The sequence below is a fragment of the Populus alba genome, chromosome 7, assembly GCF_005239225.2.
Source record: "Populus alba chromosome 7, ASM523922v2, whole genome shotgun sequence".
Taxonomy (NCBI): Eukaryota; Viridiplantae; Streptophyta; class Magnoliopsida; order Malpighiales; family Salicaceae; genus Populus; species Populus alba.
The window spans coordinates 7,818,154-7,836,442 of record NC_133290.1 but is presented as its reverse complement, the minus strand read 5'-3'; the positions used below and the strand labels follow the sequence as shown (position 1 = coordinate 7,836,442).

The 18,289-nt window shown below is 34.6% G+C and overlaps 2 protein-coding genes across 3 annotated transcripts; both read right to left on the bottom strand.

Annotated features, from left to right (window-relative positions):
- Positions 1-3,444: 3,444 nt before the first annotated feature.
- On the bottom strand, positions 3,445-5,653 carry LOC118030531 (protein POLLENLESS 3-LIKE 2). Its single transcript, XM_035034666.2, has 4 exons — positions 5,352-5,653; positions 5,015-5,227; positions 4,770-4,925; positions 3,445-4,678 (listed from the first exon to the last, which is right to left on the bottom strand). Exons 1-4 carry the CDS (start codon positions 5,517-5,519, stop codon positions 3,746-3,748), a joined length of 1,470 nt encoding a protein of 489 aa, XP_034890557.1. The 5' UTR covers positions 5,520-5,653; the 3' UTR covers positions 3,445-3,745.
- A 3,172-nt stretch (positions 5,654-8,825) lies between these two features.
- Positions 8,826-17,635, bottom strand: LOC118030530 (histidine kinase 1). Of its 2 annotated transcripts, none has more exons than XM_035034664.2 (13): positions 17,005-17,635; positions 16,393-16,638; positions 15,485-16,279; positions 15,024-15,271; positions 14,694-14,853; positions 14,424-14,550; positions 14,246-14,335; positions 13,902-14,096; positions 13,734-13,803; positions 13,425-13,467; positions 13,026-13,166; positions 9,359-10,528; positions 8,826-9,257 (listed from the first exon to the last, which is right to left on the bottom strand). In XM_035034664.2, the coding sequence occupies exons 1-13, from the start codon at positions 17,254-17,256 to the stop codon at positions 9,042-9,044; spliced, it is 3,753 nt and encodes a 1,250-aa protein (XP_034890555.1). In that variant the 5' UTR covers positions 17,257-17,635; the 3' UTR covers positions 8,826-9,041. The 2 variants fall into 2 exon arrangements, with proteins under 2 accessions (XP_034890555.1, XP_034890556.1); XM_035034665.2 differs by having other exon boundaries at positions 16,396-16,638.
- Between the last annotated feature and the right edge of the window lie 654 nt (positions 17,636-18,289).

The following is an 18,289-nucleotide window of genomic DNA, read 5'->3' as shown; positions in this document are numbered from 1 at the left end:
TTATCTCCCTTAGACACCCCCTCATTGTTTTCTTCTTCCTTTCCCTTCCACCTTTCTTGTTCTTCTTTTAACTTACTCTAAAAAGTCTTCTATTCTTTTTTTTTTTTTTTTTTTATGGCAAGCTCTTGTATTTCTTTTAAGGTTTCTAACTCACCTTCCTCATTGTTTCTCTTTTTTAGGGATGAAAGGTGACTTGCATGGTTGATTTGTGGAGGTAGGTTTAGAAGAAGTTGAAAAAGATGGATGTTTTTCTTCTTTTTTATCCCATCGACTTCCTCTTAAAAGAAGATTGATTTCTCTTATTTATTTAATCCCTCACATTATTATGTTTAAGAGATTTAGCCTCCCTTCTTCCTTTTTATTCAATTTTGTTTTGGATAACCTATTAGTATTTTATTTCCACCTTTTAATAATCATAATTGTTTGTACAAATCTATTCATTTCATCCCTCTTAATTCATAACCATTTATAACTTTATTTTCTAGTCTTTTTTTTTTTGGGATTTTACAGAAGTCAACAATAAAATTACATGAAAGATGCCTAAATTAGATGAATCAACAATGATAGGGATAATGGCCGTGAGAGTTTGAATGATCCAACAATAAGGTCTAGTTCGAGCCACAAATACGGCTAAGTTTCTATAGTGATGGGGAGTCTTTTGGTCTCTCTAGCTTCTAGCTTGGGAGTAGAAGACAAAGATAAAGTGAGTGATGGATATATACTCGACCTTGAAACAATGTCACTTAGTTATGTTAAATTACCATAATAGTCCTTAAAGCTTAGCACTTTTTTAAAGTTAATCCCCTTGCAAGTTTTGATTTTCCTAAAAGGAATTTGATCAAGATTAAGAAATTAAATCATCCTAATTAAGGGTAAGACTTAAAAGAAGCCTTTATTTATTTTTTTTAATTTTCTTAAAAGTTTCACTGGATTTTAAAAATTCTTTTTAATTGAGATCCAAATCAATTATGAGATATAAAATTTGTTCAATTAAACCCTAACTCATTTAATGGGACCTCCAAAATATTTTCAATTTGATATTTTCAATCTTTGGTCCTTTAATTCCTTCAATTACAATCAATTTTGATGTATTCTTCTTGAGAAATTTATCTTGCCCAATTGAACCTATATTGATTAAAGTGTGATGGGTTAATTAAATTGTTATGGGTTTTTAAGTTTTAAGTTAGAGAAATTGAGACCTACCATTTTAAAGAAGACTAGTCGATTAAGATTCTAGAATCCCGTTCAACTGGTCGACTAGTTTGTCTGAACCAGTTAACTGGGAGGCTTGTTTGGCTTTGGTTGACCGGTAGGTTAGTTTTAATCGATTGATTGGTTTGAATGGTTTTGTTTGATCGGTTGGTAAGTTTTGGTCGACTAATTGACCTAATGGTGAATGATGAATGATTCTTTTAGATTCAATCAGTTTAGGATATGTTTGGGATCAATTAGGTAAACCTGTTTTGCTTTTATAATTACATTTCGATCTCTATTTTTAAAGTTATAATCTCATTTTTTTTGCTTCAAGTTATTTCTTAGTATTTTGTTTTTGTATTTAAATATTCTTGATATTTCACCTGCTGGGCATCAATAGGGTTTTTGTCGATATTCACTATTATGTCTTTTCTACTTTTGAGTTAGGTAAATGGATAATATTCCATATGCAAGATGAATAGTATAGATATTTGAATTGTTAATATGAAATTGATCATGCGTTTTGGTAATTTATGTACTGTTTATTATCTGTTGTTTATGATAAAACATGATCACTTATTGAAACTAAATCCTTGATATGAGATAATATGTACATTTGAATTAATAGCTTCTTATTTGATTGATTGTATAAGTTGAGCCTTTAAAAAACGATTATGTTTTGTTTGATTATAGCCCTATGATATGCCAGTCAAAATATCCATACTGATAGGATAATGTTAATTTTTATATACATTGTAATTCTGAACCCTAGTTAGTCAAGAGAGTCATCAACCTATAGTGACTGGTTATCCCACAGTCTAAAGTGTTATGTTTATTGTATTTTGATTTTTTAACGAGCCTTATCTCATGATATTTTTTATTATGGTCTGCTTGTGAAACTCTTTTATAAAAACATAAAACAAATCCTATATATATATATATATATATATATATATATATATATATATATATATATATATATATTATATATATATTTCTTACTATTGCATTACCTCGTAGGTTCATATTGAATGTTATTTTCTCACTAAGTTATTAAACTTATGCTTTATTATTTATCTTTTATAAGCTTATAACTTTGGTTAGTCTTTCAAAACCTTTTTTTTTTTTGTAATTAATATTTTTTTTATATATCTAGTTAGTGCTTTATATTTAGTGAATTTATAATAAGAATTGTATTAGATGTTAATTTATATTATAAAATTATTTATAATATGTTGGGTAAAACTCTGATTGAGTTAACACATAAATGTACGTTTGGGTTCGTACATACAAGTAACATGGAGAGAAACTTTGTTTACGTGCTTATGGAATCAGGTCGGTGACATATATTCTCAGGAACTTGAAAGATCTACAAACTCTCCATGTTGTGTTGTTACCTTGCCGTCACATATTTTGGAAGCCGCCTAACGAATTTCCTCAGTTTTCCATTGCATGTCATTCGCCATTAATAGTTTCCATTTGATGTGTTCTTCGTAGATGGAGATCAATTATCGAAGTCCTGATTCAGCTGCTAATTGAGAGTTTTTGGTCAAATGGCAGGATGATGATGCATTCTTCGCAGATTATGCGGCATCACACAAAAAGTTATCGGAGCTGGGCTTTTACTCTACCTTCCTCAGGTCTCAAAGCAATTACAAAGAACAGTACCTTGATAGCATAAAGCGTTGTGGGAGTGGAGTCGCCATAGCTGCTGCAACTGGAGTCATCCCAAGTTACTTTTATGAAATCAATTAAAGAGTGAAGAATATGAAGGAGTCATGTTCGGACTTAAAGATCATTTCCAAAAAAAAAAAAAGATTGTAATCTGAAATTAAAATTTTAAATTAATAAGTTCAGAAAGTCTTCATTGAAGTGGAACTTTCATCCTGACTGAAATTGCATATGAACTATTGTTTTCTAGAGTTTATGAATTCTCTCTCTCCATTGTCCATCCCATATGCCTATGCCTTGGAGCTATTATTTTGTGTCCGCTAACTTAATCTGATCTCTGAACATGCAACATGCAATTTCTATATGAAGCAGTGGGATCTTCCAAATTTAGGAAAGCAATATCTCCCATGAACCGAATTCATATAGGAAAGCAATCGGATATTTTAGCAATGAACACTGTATTTTGCCATAGTTTATATATTATATATGAAGCAGTGGGATGATCTTCCAAATTTAGGCATGCCAAACTCAGAAGTCGTCCATTTTTTGACAAGTAAAGGAGCAAACTGCAAGGGGGAATGAATCAATCACCATCTTCTTTTTCATAGGATAGAACTACATGAGATGTGACATTGACTTATTATCAGGTTAACATGCGCCTTATTCAAGAGGCTGACAATAAATGAAATAAATAGATAAAGTGTGTAGTGAAAAACCCATAAAAAATCTTGCTTGCTAATTCCACCCCACTACCGCACTGCGTAACTCCTTCCTCTGAAGAGGAGCAGGGTCAAGGAGAACAAGTTTATCTCCTCCATCCTAGATTTAAAGTATCAACTCTTTTAAGTTTAAATTAGTTAAGGCTGGTAACTAAGTTAAGTCAGGCTCTTGGGCTGAGAGAGAGGGTGATGTCCTGGAAAACCTTGAGTCGCTTTTCCATCTTCTTCTGCTGAAAGGTCCCAGAATTTGCAGTTTCAACTACCTTCCCTGCTGTTTTCCCTGCATTTCTTGCAGGACCTAGAACGGCTGCAAGGATGGCTTCTTCAAAGTCATCATTATCTGGCAACAACTGTGACACCTTGTCTTCTGTTTCATCTGATAGTCTCCTCGTCTTTGTTTCTGGGTTTTCTGGTTCCACAGATGGTGCGGTGAACAACCCCATTTCAATCTTTCTGTTTGAACTAGCAGCATTTCCTGACCTTGTCCTCTTAAGTTTATCATGGAATTGATACCCAATTGGTTCCTTAATTGGCTCCTTTACCAATTTGGAGGAATAGAATGGAGGTGCATCAACATTCCATAAATTCCCTAAAGGAGGAGCAGTGAGCTGTTTGATAGTTTTCCGTTGAGGAAGCACCACCTGGGCACAATTTGCTACTATATTGGAATCGACATTCTCATCGGAGAAATCATCATGAGAAGATTTGGCATTGGTTGTTGGCAAGACACTATGATGATCCTTACAAGGCTGAGGCTGCCAAATTGATGAAGAACCAAGAAATGCATCAAAGAGCCTACTTTGCTCAACCCGATCGCCTCCTATGTTCATCATCTCAGATTCAAGGTCATTGAGCATCTGCTGTGCCCTTTCATAGGCTTTGAGATGTGAATCTACACCTCGTGGCCCATCAGCCACTGCTGGTTTTACTCTGCGCAATGTCTCTTTAGCCTCATTAATTCTCCCCTGTTTCATCAAACAAATCCCAAGATTGCACATCTTGTTGTTGTCAGGTGCAATAGCAAGTGCCCTTCTATAGGCATCTTCTGCTTCAATGTAATTGTTTTGTTGCATCAATGCCCATCCCAAGTTCCCCTGAAACAAAGAATCGACCAAATAAGTACACAAGTACCATAACATTTCAGAGACTACAGAGAGCCAAAGAAGCAAGACATCGCTCTCTTACCAATAACCTAGTTGCTTCTTGCTCTACAGAAACCTGAAATTTCTTCCCTTGAGACCTTGCAGTCTTTGTTCTTTTTCCATTGAAAGCTAACCCTTGTTGAATCATGTATAGCTTGTGCTTCAACAATGCTATTTGGTCATCCAATCGTCCACATCTCTAAAAGAATGGAAATCAAACTAAATAAGTACTTGCTGTGCTACAAAAATACCAAATTGTACAGAGTGGAATTAGTTAAAGTAAGAGACCTTGTAAAGATCAAGAAGAATGTTATCGAGAGACTCTTGGGCTTGATCTGAACACCGATGTCGTAAAGATTTGATAGCCTCAATTGCTTCATCAGCCCTGTTCTGTTGCTTCATAACAATAGCCATATCTTTCAATGCACTATCCACTCTATCCCCAGCATTTATTGCCGCCCAAAATAGAGGTATTGCCTTCTCTGGATCTTTATCAACCAACTAATCAAAACAAAACATTGAAACAATCAAAACCCATCAATAAAATCTGCCAAACACCTATCGAAACCAAAAGAACAACACATTCCAATCAATTTGAAGACCAAAAGATGCGCAACTAATTCACCTGAACATTTTTGGCTCTAACATAAGGAGAGTCACCAACAGGGACTTTGTGGATGGCATGAAATGACTCAGAGCGAGTTCTTGAAACACCAAGCGGCTTTGCTGGTGAAGTTGGTGCAGATTTTGTTGGTCTAAAACCAGGTGGTGCATTCCACATTTCTTGCATCATATTGAAAAAACCTAAGGATCCTTTTTCTTCCTTTTGTTCCTTCTTATGGTCTGTTTTGGTAAATCGAAGTGACGTCTCTTGCGGAGATAAGAAGAGAGAGGGAGGGCGAGAGAGACGTAGAGAGAAATGAAGAGAAGATTGGGATTTTTAGAGGGGATGGTGGGGAGATAGACTTTTGAATTTTTCGACCGTTGAGGTTACCGTTTTACGTACTAGCCGTTGAGCCTCTCTCCATCAATAATTTGCAGATTTGGCGGATGTTAGAGAGCTGTTATTTTTATAGTGACCCTTAAGGTTTGTTATAATTGTCTTATAATTTCCTTTAAGATTTTGTTTTCATTCGTGTCCTTTTCTGCTAATAATTGTCTAGAGTGATAACGCATTTGGTTGATAATTGCATGAATATTTTCTTCTTTTCTTTTTTCACAAATGTTGGATTTTCTAATATTATTTTCATTTTTTAAAAATAATACTGAAATTGATCTTCATTACGTTTAAAAATAAAAAAAAAAAAATCTATGGATATATAGTGGATACCTCTTCTGCTTCTTCTTCTTCTTTATCCTATTTCTCTTTTTTTTTTAGGCGAAAACACAATATCACAAGATTGTATCATTTTATGTAGACACACACAGACACCTTTGTAATTGTTCCACAAGTGAACCATGATTTTCAATCAGAGGCTACATAATAATCAACACAAAAACTAGATACACAATAGTGATTATATGGAAACTACTAGTTATTAAACTTGGTTCAACACGATAAATTGACTCAATAAACCCATGACCTGTAACTATATTCAAATCGAATTATATTTTAAATCAATTTTGATATTAATGTAAGTAACCTAGTTGATTCCATGGATTGACCCGTGATTTAATTGACATGGCTAAACTTAATCAAAATCCATCCCATTAAAAAACCAATAATATTTTTTAATACAAACTTAAACATGGTCATTTTGGATATAAAAAAACAAAACCGAGAACCTGCAACTTGGATCAATGACCTAGTGACTTGATTTTAATTTTAGGTAAAACCATGTTCGGCAACTACACTACTATGTAGTGATAACAAGATAATGTTAAATGATTATTCAATTATCTTTTTTAAATAATTATATTAAATTTGATTAAGAAGATTTAGTAAAAACTAATTAGACATATTCTAAAAAAATTTAAAAAAATTTATTTTGAGTTTTTTATGCATATTTCAGGATCAATATAATTAGCTTAAAAAAATTCAATAACAACTGGTCATACTAATTAAAAGAAACTAATTGATTTTTGGAAAACACTATAGCTCTAAATTCACTCACATTGTTAACTATAATAGTGTAGTAATAATTTTTTTTTCTTTCACCTGAAAATCTTAACACTAGTTATTAAGGATATTAAGGTCATTTCACAAAGCCCATTAGTGATTACCAAATTGATCGAGAATAAATAAGTCTTTTCATATCTCAATTGCATTGTAAAACAACCAAAATATCTTTGGAAAAAAAATATTTAAAACTAGTGTTAAGGGGCATTTTCATATTTTCACAATGATTCTTTCGATATTATAATGTCTACTAAGGGGCAATTTGATATTTGATCAAATATAAAAAAATAATAAACAATTAAAAAGCACATTAAAATGTCCAAAATATCTTTAAAGGTTGCTTTTAGATGATTTTGATATGCTAATGTCAGAAATTAAAAAATAAAAAAAATATTATTTTGATATGTTTTCAAGTGAATTATTTTTTAAAAGCATTGCACTACAATACCAAATACATATTTAGATCATCTACAGGACTACCCACATGGAAGGGAGGATTTGCCTCAATTTTTGAAGGGATTCTAGTTGAGGACACAAAAAATACAATGAAATGACTCTATCATATAGGTGTTGGTCAAAATCACAACTGCACAAATCGTAATAAATAATAAAGTGAATAAATAGAATATTATCTCATGAGAAATTAAAAAAGTTATCAATCAATACAAAAAATTATTAATTCACCTCAATTTGACAAATTGAATATTAAAGTTTATTAGACTAAAAAAAAAATGTACAAAAGCAAACAACCAAATAAATAAATAGGTTCAAATTAAGATAAAGCATATCTAACTATTTCTATGCGAACTTCTTAATTGAGTTAATCCTATTAAAATTTTATTTTTATTGTTGGTAATTGGGTTTTTACTAATGTGATCATTAATCTCTCTCAAGTATCAATAAATTATTTTACTAGCAAACTTCCTATATTTTTATGAAAATTCTAAACTTGTTGAAATTAATTAGGAATGGTTAAACCTTTAAAGATTATACAAGTTCATTACGTGTGAATTGCGAGTTCTCTATTTCATAAAATATTGTAGAGAATCATGTTTTCTTTCCAACTCAACTGGTATTGCAATTTTTTTTTTTGAAATCTGAAGCTCTAGATAAGGTCCAAAAACCAAGATAATGTCTAGACTACAAAGATTCTTGGACTGTTTCAGATTATGTATTTTGATTCATTTTTGAGCTTCAAAACAGTAAAACTAGGTTCTTTTCTCTACGTATGAATTGTAGATCTATATCTCAAGCCTTCATAAAATTTAAGAACACATGAAACTGAGTTGTATAACTTCAGTTATAACCTAAAAACCAGTCAGTGCTCATGTTTGACTGGAACATACCAACCAGATTTTGAATTCTAATTTTAGCTCATTGTTTGTGATCTCAGTTTAGCTTACTCTGGTAGTTAATTACCTGGAAAACACATTGAATCCTCAAGAAAAAAATAAATCTCAAAAGACACCTAAAACCCTAAAGAAACTCACTAAGAAGCACACAAAATATTCTAAAATAAAGCAAGAACAACTAGAAAAATGTGTGCAATGAATTCCCTTGTCAAGAGGACAGGTCAAGAAATCATCGTTCCTCACTAAGGTTGAGGCTATTGGCTTCGTTCACCATGTTAACTTGGTAAGAGTTGCCAGTTTTAGTTCTGATAAATTTCATAGGCTTCTTGTTTATGGATGCATGCCTAATGGATCTTTAGATCAATGGATATTTCCCAAAATCAAAGCGTTTATACTTGATTGGAGGCAAAGAAAGAAAATCATCATTGATGTATAGCGGAAGGACATCACCTATCTCTTTGAATTGTCGAACTGATTGATCTTAGACCGGAGCAGAGTTATGACAACAATGAGAGGTGCTCCTAGCTATTCCTCTGCACCAAGTTTTGACTGCTCCCAGCCGAAGAGCAAATGTATTTACTAAAGTTTTTTGAGGAAAAGGTGGACGAGGATCGATTGATGGATCTCATTGACAACAAAAGTAGCTTTTTTCCCCGAATTCTCAGCTCAGTAACTTTCAAGCTATACAAAATGAAGGACCTAAAATCCACGAGTTACAACTTCCATGATATAGCAAACTACTTGAAAACGAAAGAAAATCCATGGGTATTACTTCCACATTTGACTTGTTTTTATTGTGCTGCCATTCTGTAATTAGCTTTTGTTCGGCATTTGACAAGAAGGGTTAGGCTTTTCTTCTGGTGAGTGATAGAATGGTGGAAACCATCAACTTGTAGTCAATTGGCTTTGTTAGATAAGCATCCATGCCAACCTCCAAGCATTTGGCTTCATCTGACGACATAGCGTGAGCTGTCAATGCAACAATAGGAATGTGCAAGTCAGTTCCAGTTTCTGATTTCCTGATTGCTTTTGTTGCTTCATAACCATCCATCTTTGGCATCTGGTCACAAAATCAACCAGCATTAGTTTATAGACTAGATTGAAGCACATCATGATCAATGTTAGACGGGAGATATTAGCACTCTCTGCTAGCATTCTTACCTGACAGTCCATTAGGATCAAGTCATATGACTGGGATTCCTGAATTTCAGTTTGTAAACCTGCATGTCCATCATTTCCAGGGGATTCCCTTCTACAATCTTTTTCACTCAAACTGCAATTTAGAGCTTCTACTGCTTGTAGTCCATCTCCGACAGTAATAACTTTAGCCCCCATTTTTTCGAGCATGATGGTTGCAACTCTCTGAAGAACAGGAGTATCTTCCGCAAGCAGAATCCGTAAGCCATCAAGAGCCTTTTGTTGATTCCCAGCTTTGTTTGAATATGAATTGCCTTGTTCTTTATGACTACTGGTTTCTGAGTTTCGTTCATCGTGTTTAGAGCTTTCATTTCGAGTTGCGGTTGAGAAGGGCACTTGCTTTTTGCAGACTAGCATCTCATTTCCATATTGGGTGCCTTGTAAATTGGGCATATTCTGACCTGGATCTCCTCTTGCTTCAGCATCAACACCAGTCAATTCAATTAAGCACTTAAATGTTTGACACTGTGATTGACATGCGATCTCTTCTCTTTCCTTTCTTACATCTCTGAGATGAAATGTGCTTGGAGAATTGGAACCACCCATTTCAGCTGTATCTGATTCTTCAGAGCTGGTAGTGTCAAAATGGGTGGAATCAATCTCAAGGCATTCATGCAGGTCACCGTCCTTTTCCATAGCTCTTGCAGCACTCGAACTTGTCTTTTGATACTCAAGATCTTTCTCCTTTATGACAGTTTCCAAAATGTGAATCATTTTGGCCTTGTAAAGTGGTTTATTAACCATCAGCAAATGCCCCTTCTTGCGAAGCTCCATCTTTATTGCATTTGAAGTATCATGATTGAGCATCCACGCAAATTTGGCTTTTCCAGAGAAATTATCGAGGAAGTTAATTTGTTCCTTCCATATATCTGTGCTCAAGTCAAGTAATCCAACGTCAACAACTATGATGAATAGGTCCTTCATGTCTTCAATATTAAGCACTTCAGATTTTAGTGGTTCATTCAAAGAACACTGAACATCAAAGCCATTCTCACGTCTTCTGGCATGAAAGAGTTTCCGAAGAACTCGTGTCAGCTCATTCCACTCAGACACTCCTAAGGTGGTCAATCCGATTTCACGCAACCACTGGGACATAATAACTCTGCCCATGCTGCCATATAGTGCCACCAGCACCTGCAGTTACAGTTAAATAATATGAGCACACACGATTTGGTAATTCCCGGGTGAAAGCATTTTTGTTTTTCAATTTATCTGTATGATATCACAAATTGTCAAAGGATAGAAGGAGTGGAAATGTTGGAGCTCTTGGATTAATTTAGAGAGGGGTAGATGATCCTATCTTTCCAAAAGTCACAAGTTACACTCAAGCAAAGCAGGCATGGGAGATTCTACGAAAGGAATATGAAGGTACATGTGAAGGTAAGGGTTATGTAAATGCAAAGTCAAAAGAACTTGGGAATTTGAAATTGAATGAGAATGAATTAGTAGAAGAGTTTTCTAATAGGTTGATGAAACTTAAAAATCAAATGAGAATACATGAGGAAGAAATTCTTGATAGAAAGAATATAGAGAGAGTTCTGATTAGATTGCATGTTCCATAAGTTGATCGGAATCTATTAAGTTTTGGATAACTTATAAAGCATGGGTAGGCATTGCATTTTGAAGATGATTACCGCATCATTTATGACAAAGGTGTGTTGAGACAAGTATTAGCATGAGTTAAGATTGCGAAAATGTGTTTTCCTCTTGACTTGAAACATATAAATATTGGGACAATGAACATGAAAAGAGAAGATGACTCATGACTTTGGCATATAAGGCTTGGTCATTTAAACTTCAGTAGCCTTAAGTTACTTCAACCAAAAAATATGGTGCATAGGCTTTCATTTATTGAAGAGAAGGATGATGTTTGGGAAGGTTGTGCACTTGGAAAACATCATCGATAACCTTTTTCTTAAAGAAGCAGCCTGGAAAGCCAAAGAAAAGCTTGAGCTAGTGAATACGGATACATTTGGTCCTATGCAAACTCCTTTAAATTCACTAAATATGTATTTCATCCTTTTTATTGATGATTAAAGTTGAATGAATTAGGTGTACTTTATAAGGCATAAATCTAAAGTTTTCAGCATATTCAAGAAATTTAAAGCACTTATTGAAAAGTAAAATAGTAGAAAGATAAAAAAGTTTTGGGAAGTGATCATGGAAATGATATATTTTAAGTGAATTTGAGAAGTTTTTTTTTAAAATAAAGGTGTGTAAAGGTAGATAATAATTGGTTATACTCTACAACAAAATAGAGTATCTAAGAGGAAAAATCAAATACTAATGTAAATGATCAAATCTATATTGTTCGAGAAGAGCCTTCTAAGAAGTTTTAGGTTGAAGTTGTAAATACAACAATTTATTTAATCAATAGGTGTTTAACAAAAACCTTAAATAATCATACACCATTTTAAGCTTGGAATACAAGGAAGCCTTTGGTGAATCATCTAAACCTGTTATTCTTAGATTCCAAAAGAGAAAAGATATAAGTTGAAAGAAGCTAGTGTTAAATGGATCTTTTTTAGCTATAGCTTTATGTCAAAGAGCTACAAGCTATATAATCTAAAAAATAAGAAAGTTCTTATCAACATAAATGTGTTATTTGATGAAAAAGCAAAGTGAATTTTGGAAAAAGAAAAAAAACTAAAGGTGATAGTGATTCTAACTTGTGACTTGAAGCAAAAAATCAGTTCAAAAGAAGAAGAAAAAGAAGAAAAGTATCACCTAGAACAAGTGTATTGTCATCTTCTAGCTTAATTTCAAAGAAGATGAAAAGTTTACATGAAAGGTATACAAAGTGTAACTTTTGTGTGGTTGAACTAAAGAATTTTGAAGAAGCAAGCAAGGAGAAAGAAATAGAGATGATTGAACAGAACAAAACTTGTATATTGGTTGATAGGTCAAAAGACAAAAAAGTGATTGGTGTAAAATAAATTTAGAAGGTAAAACATAATCAAGATAGTTTTGTGCAAAAGAACAAGCCATGACTAGTAGCTAAGAATTATTCTCAACCACCTGAAATTGATTTCAATGCCTCCGATAACTCATTTAGATACTGTTAGAGCACTCATTATACTTTGTATGTGAAAAAACAAGAGAATGATATTCTTATTGTTGCATTATATGTTGATGATTTTGTAATTACAAGCAGTAATGGAAGATGGATGAAAACTTTAAAAAAGAAACTATGAGAAAATATATGATGATGATATTGGGCTGTCACATCATTTTTTAGGTATTAAGGTTTACCAAAATGATGAAGGTGTCTTCATTTATCAAAAAAGAAGTCTGTTGAAACAGTTCTAAAAACATCCCGAATGTTTGGCTGCAAACCTATTAATGTGCCTCTAGTGGTGAATGAAAAGAATGAAAAATGATGGAGGAAAGAAGGTGGAGGTTATATATGTTTGAATGTTCTTGGTGTGTGCAAGGGAAAAAAGAAAAAGAAGTTACAGTGTTTGATTTCTCTCTTCTGCAGAAAATTACAGAGCTGTTTTTAGCCCTTAAAACCTGCATATTTTGATGTTGTTTCGACCGCACACGAAGCTAATAATTTAGCCAACAGAAATACATAGACAACGAGGAAGCTTGTGATTTGTTTATGAATAACACAGGTAATTTTACTCACCACGGCATTGTGACTTGAAAAATCTACTTGGCAGTGTAGGTCTGCACCGTCTGCAGGTGTCTTGAGAAGCAAGTATAGTCGCATTAGAGTTCCAGGTCCATTCTTCTTCACAACCTTTATTTCTCCACCCATCTTGTTAACCTGTCCTCGCCAACAGCTAGGAAAACGTCAGTAAGCGGTTGTAGACTAGGAAGCATAAAAAAGGATTATGATGCTGCTGCTGCTGCTTCTCTTCACAAATTCAGCAAGATATTATTTAATAGCTGAACTGCAGTATCTGATTAAGGTTTAGGGCATGCAGCTGATAGTCTAAAGATAAACTTTGCATAGTGAGGTAATCTCTCATTTGATTTTCTGTTTAGTGGTTAGGAATCTTATATGAGTGTGGAGTTTACTCACCAAAGTTCTAACTATGCACAGTCCAAGACCAGTGCCTCCATGCCTGAAATAGACAATTGTTAAAAAACCAAGAATTTCTGTTCAGGATCTTAAATTTGCTTGATATATTCACATGCTTGCTTTTGCACTTCAACTATCAAGCATCAACTTCTACACAGATTAACTGGTAAAACTAGTGGATCTGAACCAGGAGGTAGAGTGAACAACGCATTGCCTTTTTTCTAGATCTTATAGCATATTTTGTAATTGTGATATTCAATGGATGAATCAAGCGAGTTGTGGCCAGTGAAACTTGTTTCATCTACTTACAGTCGAGTTGTTGATGGATCAGCTTGTTCAAAGCTTTCGAATACAGACTCCCATTTGCTTGGATCAATTCCTGCAGATGGGAAAAAAAGAAAAAGAAAAAAACTGTTACAAATGCTATAGAGATGGAAGATATTTTATGCGGTTTCAGACATTTTTTGAGGTTCATACCACAGCCTGTGTCATCAATTTCAAACCAAAGAATCATTTTGTTTTCCTTCTTACAGGCCTTCTTCAGATGATTCCCCTGCTGCCTAAGTTTTGGCTTAATTGCACAACGCATTTTCTTCTGATCGAGATGAAACTGTGTGTCATTGTAAGTATTATTCAAGTTCTCACACCAACCACGCAGAATAATGTGACCCGCTGAAATTCATTTTGAAGAGTTAGGTATGCAAGAAGAAGTTGACTACACAATGCTTTTTGTTCATGTAGAGATGAATTTTGTCTCTAATTCTATTACAGGTATGCATACTAAAATCTAAGTAAGTTGGCACTGCAAGTGTTGGACTTACTTGTCGTAAACTTTATAGAATTGCTTATCAGATTTGCAAATATTTGAACAACTCTGGCGGAGTCTCCTCGTACTAATTTCGGCATCTCATCTGCATGCAGGAAATGCAAGTAGCAATGGACATCAGAAACAGATAATGATCATATGTTGATACTTGACATTCAATGCACCACACGTACCGGAGAGATCCAAAACAGCCTCGACATTGTGGTTAATGCACTGAACAGAGAACATGTCAATAAGTCCTTCAAGTTCTCTTCCCAAGTCAAACTCAGCATCTTCCAAAACCAATTTTCCAGATTCAACCTATAAAACCAATTTCGAAATGGTTCAAGAAAAGGACATCCTGTGACTTACTGCAGCCTTGGACGTTCTGGTTTGTGTTGGTTTTGAAATCTTTGTAATTGTTACAACTGTTTACAATTGCTAGGCTATTTTTAGCATCTCACCTTGCTCAGATCCAATATGTTGTTAAGAAGCCGGAGTAGAGCCGTGGAACATTTTCTGATCTGTGTAACATTTGCATATTGTTCATTCGTGAGGCAATCATCACAGATAAGAATGTCCAGCAGCCCAATCACTGCAGCCATAGGAGTCCTCAATTCGTGACTGTTGTACAAAAATGAAATGAATATTTACTTCCGTTAAGGCTCAAGAACAGGAAAAAGAAAAGATCTTAGGGGTACTCAAAACTCTCTGTCGCTGATACAAATTTGCAAGCCTAATTGAATATTAAAGCTCACAAACATATATTAATATAAAGATACAGAGTAACACACCTCATGTTTGCCAGAAACTGGCTTTTGTAGTTGTTTGATGCCTCTGCCCTTCTCCTTGCATCAAGATGGCTTATCAGTTCTGCCCTTAGTTTCATCTCCTTTGATACTCCATTTGTGAGAATCAAAATGAAGACACATCCGATGACTAGGATACATATGGATGCAGAAATGAGTATAACCAACGTTTTGAATGCTCTCTCATCAACCTTTCCCATTATATATCTTCTTGGAATGATGATCACCCCCACCTATACAGAGTTGCAGAAGCTTGCTAAATGCTTAGACAATTAATAACTAAAAACTAAATAAAATAAACTAGATCCTTTCGAGTCATTTTGTCATTCTACTTGGGCATAACCGGGGAATTTATAGAAATGCAATTCTGTAACATCCAAGTTTAAGCGATGCTGGATAAAACTTTTTAGTCTTGGGGAAAGTTAGAGAGAAGGTTCGACACTTACTATAGGGAGTCTCTTCAGATTTAGAAAAAACGAGTCGATGTAACATTGCTGCTTGCCAAGTTTTGCATTTTCCACATGAACAACGTGACCTGGAGGAAACTTGTTTCCATAGACTCTCTCCAACCATCGAGCTCCCATTCTTATAGTGGGTTCCTCAGTATCGACAGCCATTATAAGATTGGGCCTTGTTGAATTTGTCAAGAGAGGAGCGTTCGTGGAAGTAGCCAGTAAGAAACCCTCTTGAGAGGTCAAATATATGTATCCACTATGGACCTCAACAAGCTCTCTCATCAATTGGCCTACACTGTAGAGAGCAGTAGTAACACCTACGACGGCCACAATGCTTTTATTGTAAGCATCCCACACAGGCAATGCTGCTGAAAGCAGTGGTGAATCTGTGTACTTGCTTACTGCCACATGCCATGAAGCCACACCGTCAGGTACTTGTGAAAGGCCTGCAATGTTGATAAGATCGTCTGGTGGAATTGGACTTGCTTTTCCTATCTTTTCGCCTGAGGTAGGATCAAGTGGTTCACGATACCAAATTGCAGAAGAGTTGCTGTGGATGGATTGATCATTCCATGCTTGATGCGATGAGAACATGTTTGTATCAGAAGGCCCTTTGGCATTGATTGAGTAGTTCCTAAGATCAGAGTAGATGTAGAATGTGTTGTTACTCCTATGATCCCTGTGGAAAGCCTGCACAAAACCATTTCTATAATTTATGGTAATTGCATTGAGAGCTTTACGACTCGCAAACAGTGCCCACGTTACATGCCTCATCACTTCATAAAGCTGTCAAGACCAGAAAAGAAAAGATCAAGTCAATACAAACATATCCAAAAAATTCAAAGATTAATTCTATTGTCAGATTTGGTATAGCACTTTAAGAACATCATAAACACAACAACCTCCACTTGCTCGGCTTGAATGGTTGTCTTGCTGTACCTTCCGATTACATACTCTGATAGCTTAACCTGGGCTGCAGTTATCTCAGCTGTGGAATTCAGAATGTTCCACATTCTTAATATGGGGCGCTGTAGAAGTTCATATCGAAGGCCAGAAGCCAAGGTATCTAGTGACTTTTTTGTATAGCTTCTAGTGAAATGCCATGTTAGTATGGTTAGCAGCCCAATCAAAATTGCTAACATAGCCTGCATAAAGCCATTAACAGAAAATTAATAATGTACTCACTGACCAAAACAGCTGTTTCTGCATGCTAAAAGGCAATTTCTCTGATTGTCCAGATCCTAGTTTCTTACACCATAATCAGACAATAGAAACAAAAATTGAATATGAAGCAAATGCATGAACAGAAATTAGGAAGAAAAAGGCTTATCGAATTGACACAGGCAGTGAATCCCATTTCCTTTTCACTTTCATGTTCTTAAGTTATCGAATTATACATATCTATCAGCTAAGTTACTTACTTGATCAATAAATTTGATTGAAGTTTTCATAATTCAGTAGTGAAACTTGTAAAGAATACAGCAGTACAGAGAAAGAGAGATTAAACAAACCATTATAGCCAAGCGGACTACAAAAACACTGTAGTAAGAGGAGAGGCAGTGAGTGTTTCCATACTGGAACTCATCTTGTTCAACTTCTCTATGGAAAATTCTTCTACCATAAGGAGCTGTATTCTTTCTGCAAGAAGTGGCAAACCCGAGAATTCTGTTACACACTTTTCTCAAAGGAGTTGCCATTATTGGTGTGCTGGTGCTTACAGCTGGTGAACATGAGTGGCTTCTATGACGTCCTTCCTCTGCCATTTCCGAAAGGAAGATGAAGTTTGATTAACTAGCAAGAACTCATGCTTTGTTTTTGTACGAGAGACACAAGAGGAGGGAGGGAGACTGTGACAATGTGATTAATGGGGTGTGGTGTTTAATATGCTGCTGGTTCATGTGTCACTCCCCACCTTTCGAAGGCAAATTTTCTTGCTATTTTCTGAAGTGGGTTTATATTCCTCATCCACGACAACTTGCCACCTATCTCAACTCTTTGATATAAATTCCAACCTGTTCTTATGGTTTGGGAATTTAAGCTTGAATAGGAAAAAGAGAACGAAGATGGTGAAACTTCATGGATAGATGTGGCAAAACAAGGGACAATTCCTTGACCGATTGCTGTTGAAGTGGGGCAACTTGGACCTACAACTTTTTGTTCCATGCACATAGCATATAAAACACCAAAAGTGCTTTATATCTTGTTTTTTGAGGTGGACAATAATGCCTCAAATTCTGGGTACTGTTCATGATGAACAACAATACATGAGGTGTTGACGTAGCTTTCTAGATTCAAATTTATAAATATTAGCTTAGGATTTTTTTTTTCAAATTGGTTTAGGATATCTCGAAACAACCATTTGAATTCAATTGAAAAAACAAAATAAATTATTAAATTTATGAAGATTTTAATAAAGCTCCATATGGTTTTATGGTTTTCAGTTGGTTTGTGGAATTTAAATAACTTCTAAACAACCATTTAAATTTCGAAGATTCGGAGTACGAGGATATGGTTTCATGATTTTCAGTTGGTTTGTGAAATTTAAATAACTTCTAAACAACCATTTAAAACTCGAAGATTCCGAGTGCGAGGATGGTTGTTAATTTTGCTCTTTAGTTGCTAGCATTTTGAGCTAATCTTAGTATGTTAAGACTATTTGTCAAAATGATATGATTGTCTTTCACTAAGTCAACTATTAATATAATTATATCTTACAATCATTATTGGATTATAATTACAATATCTCCGTAAAGATAAATGTATACAAATAATTACTTATTAATGAATTTCTTGGAT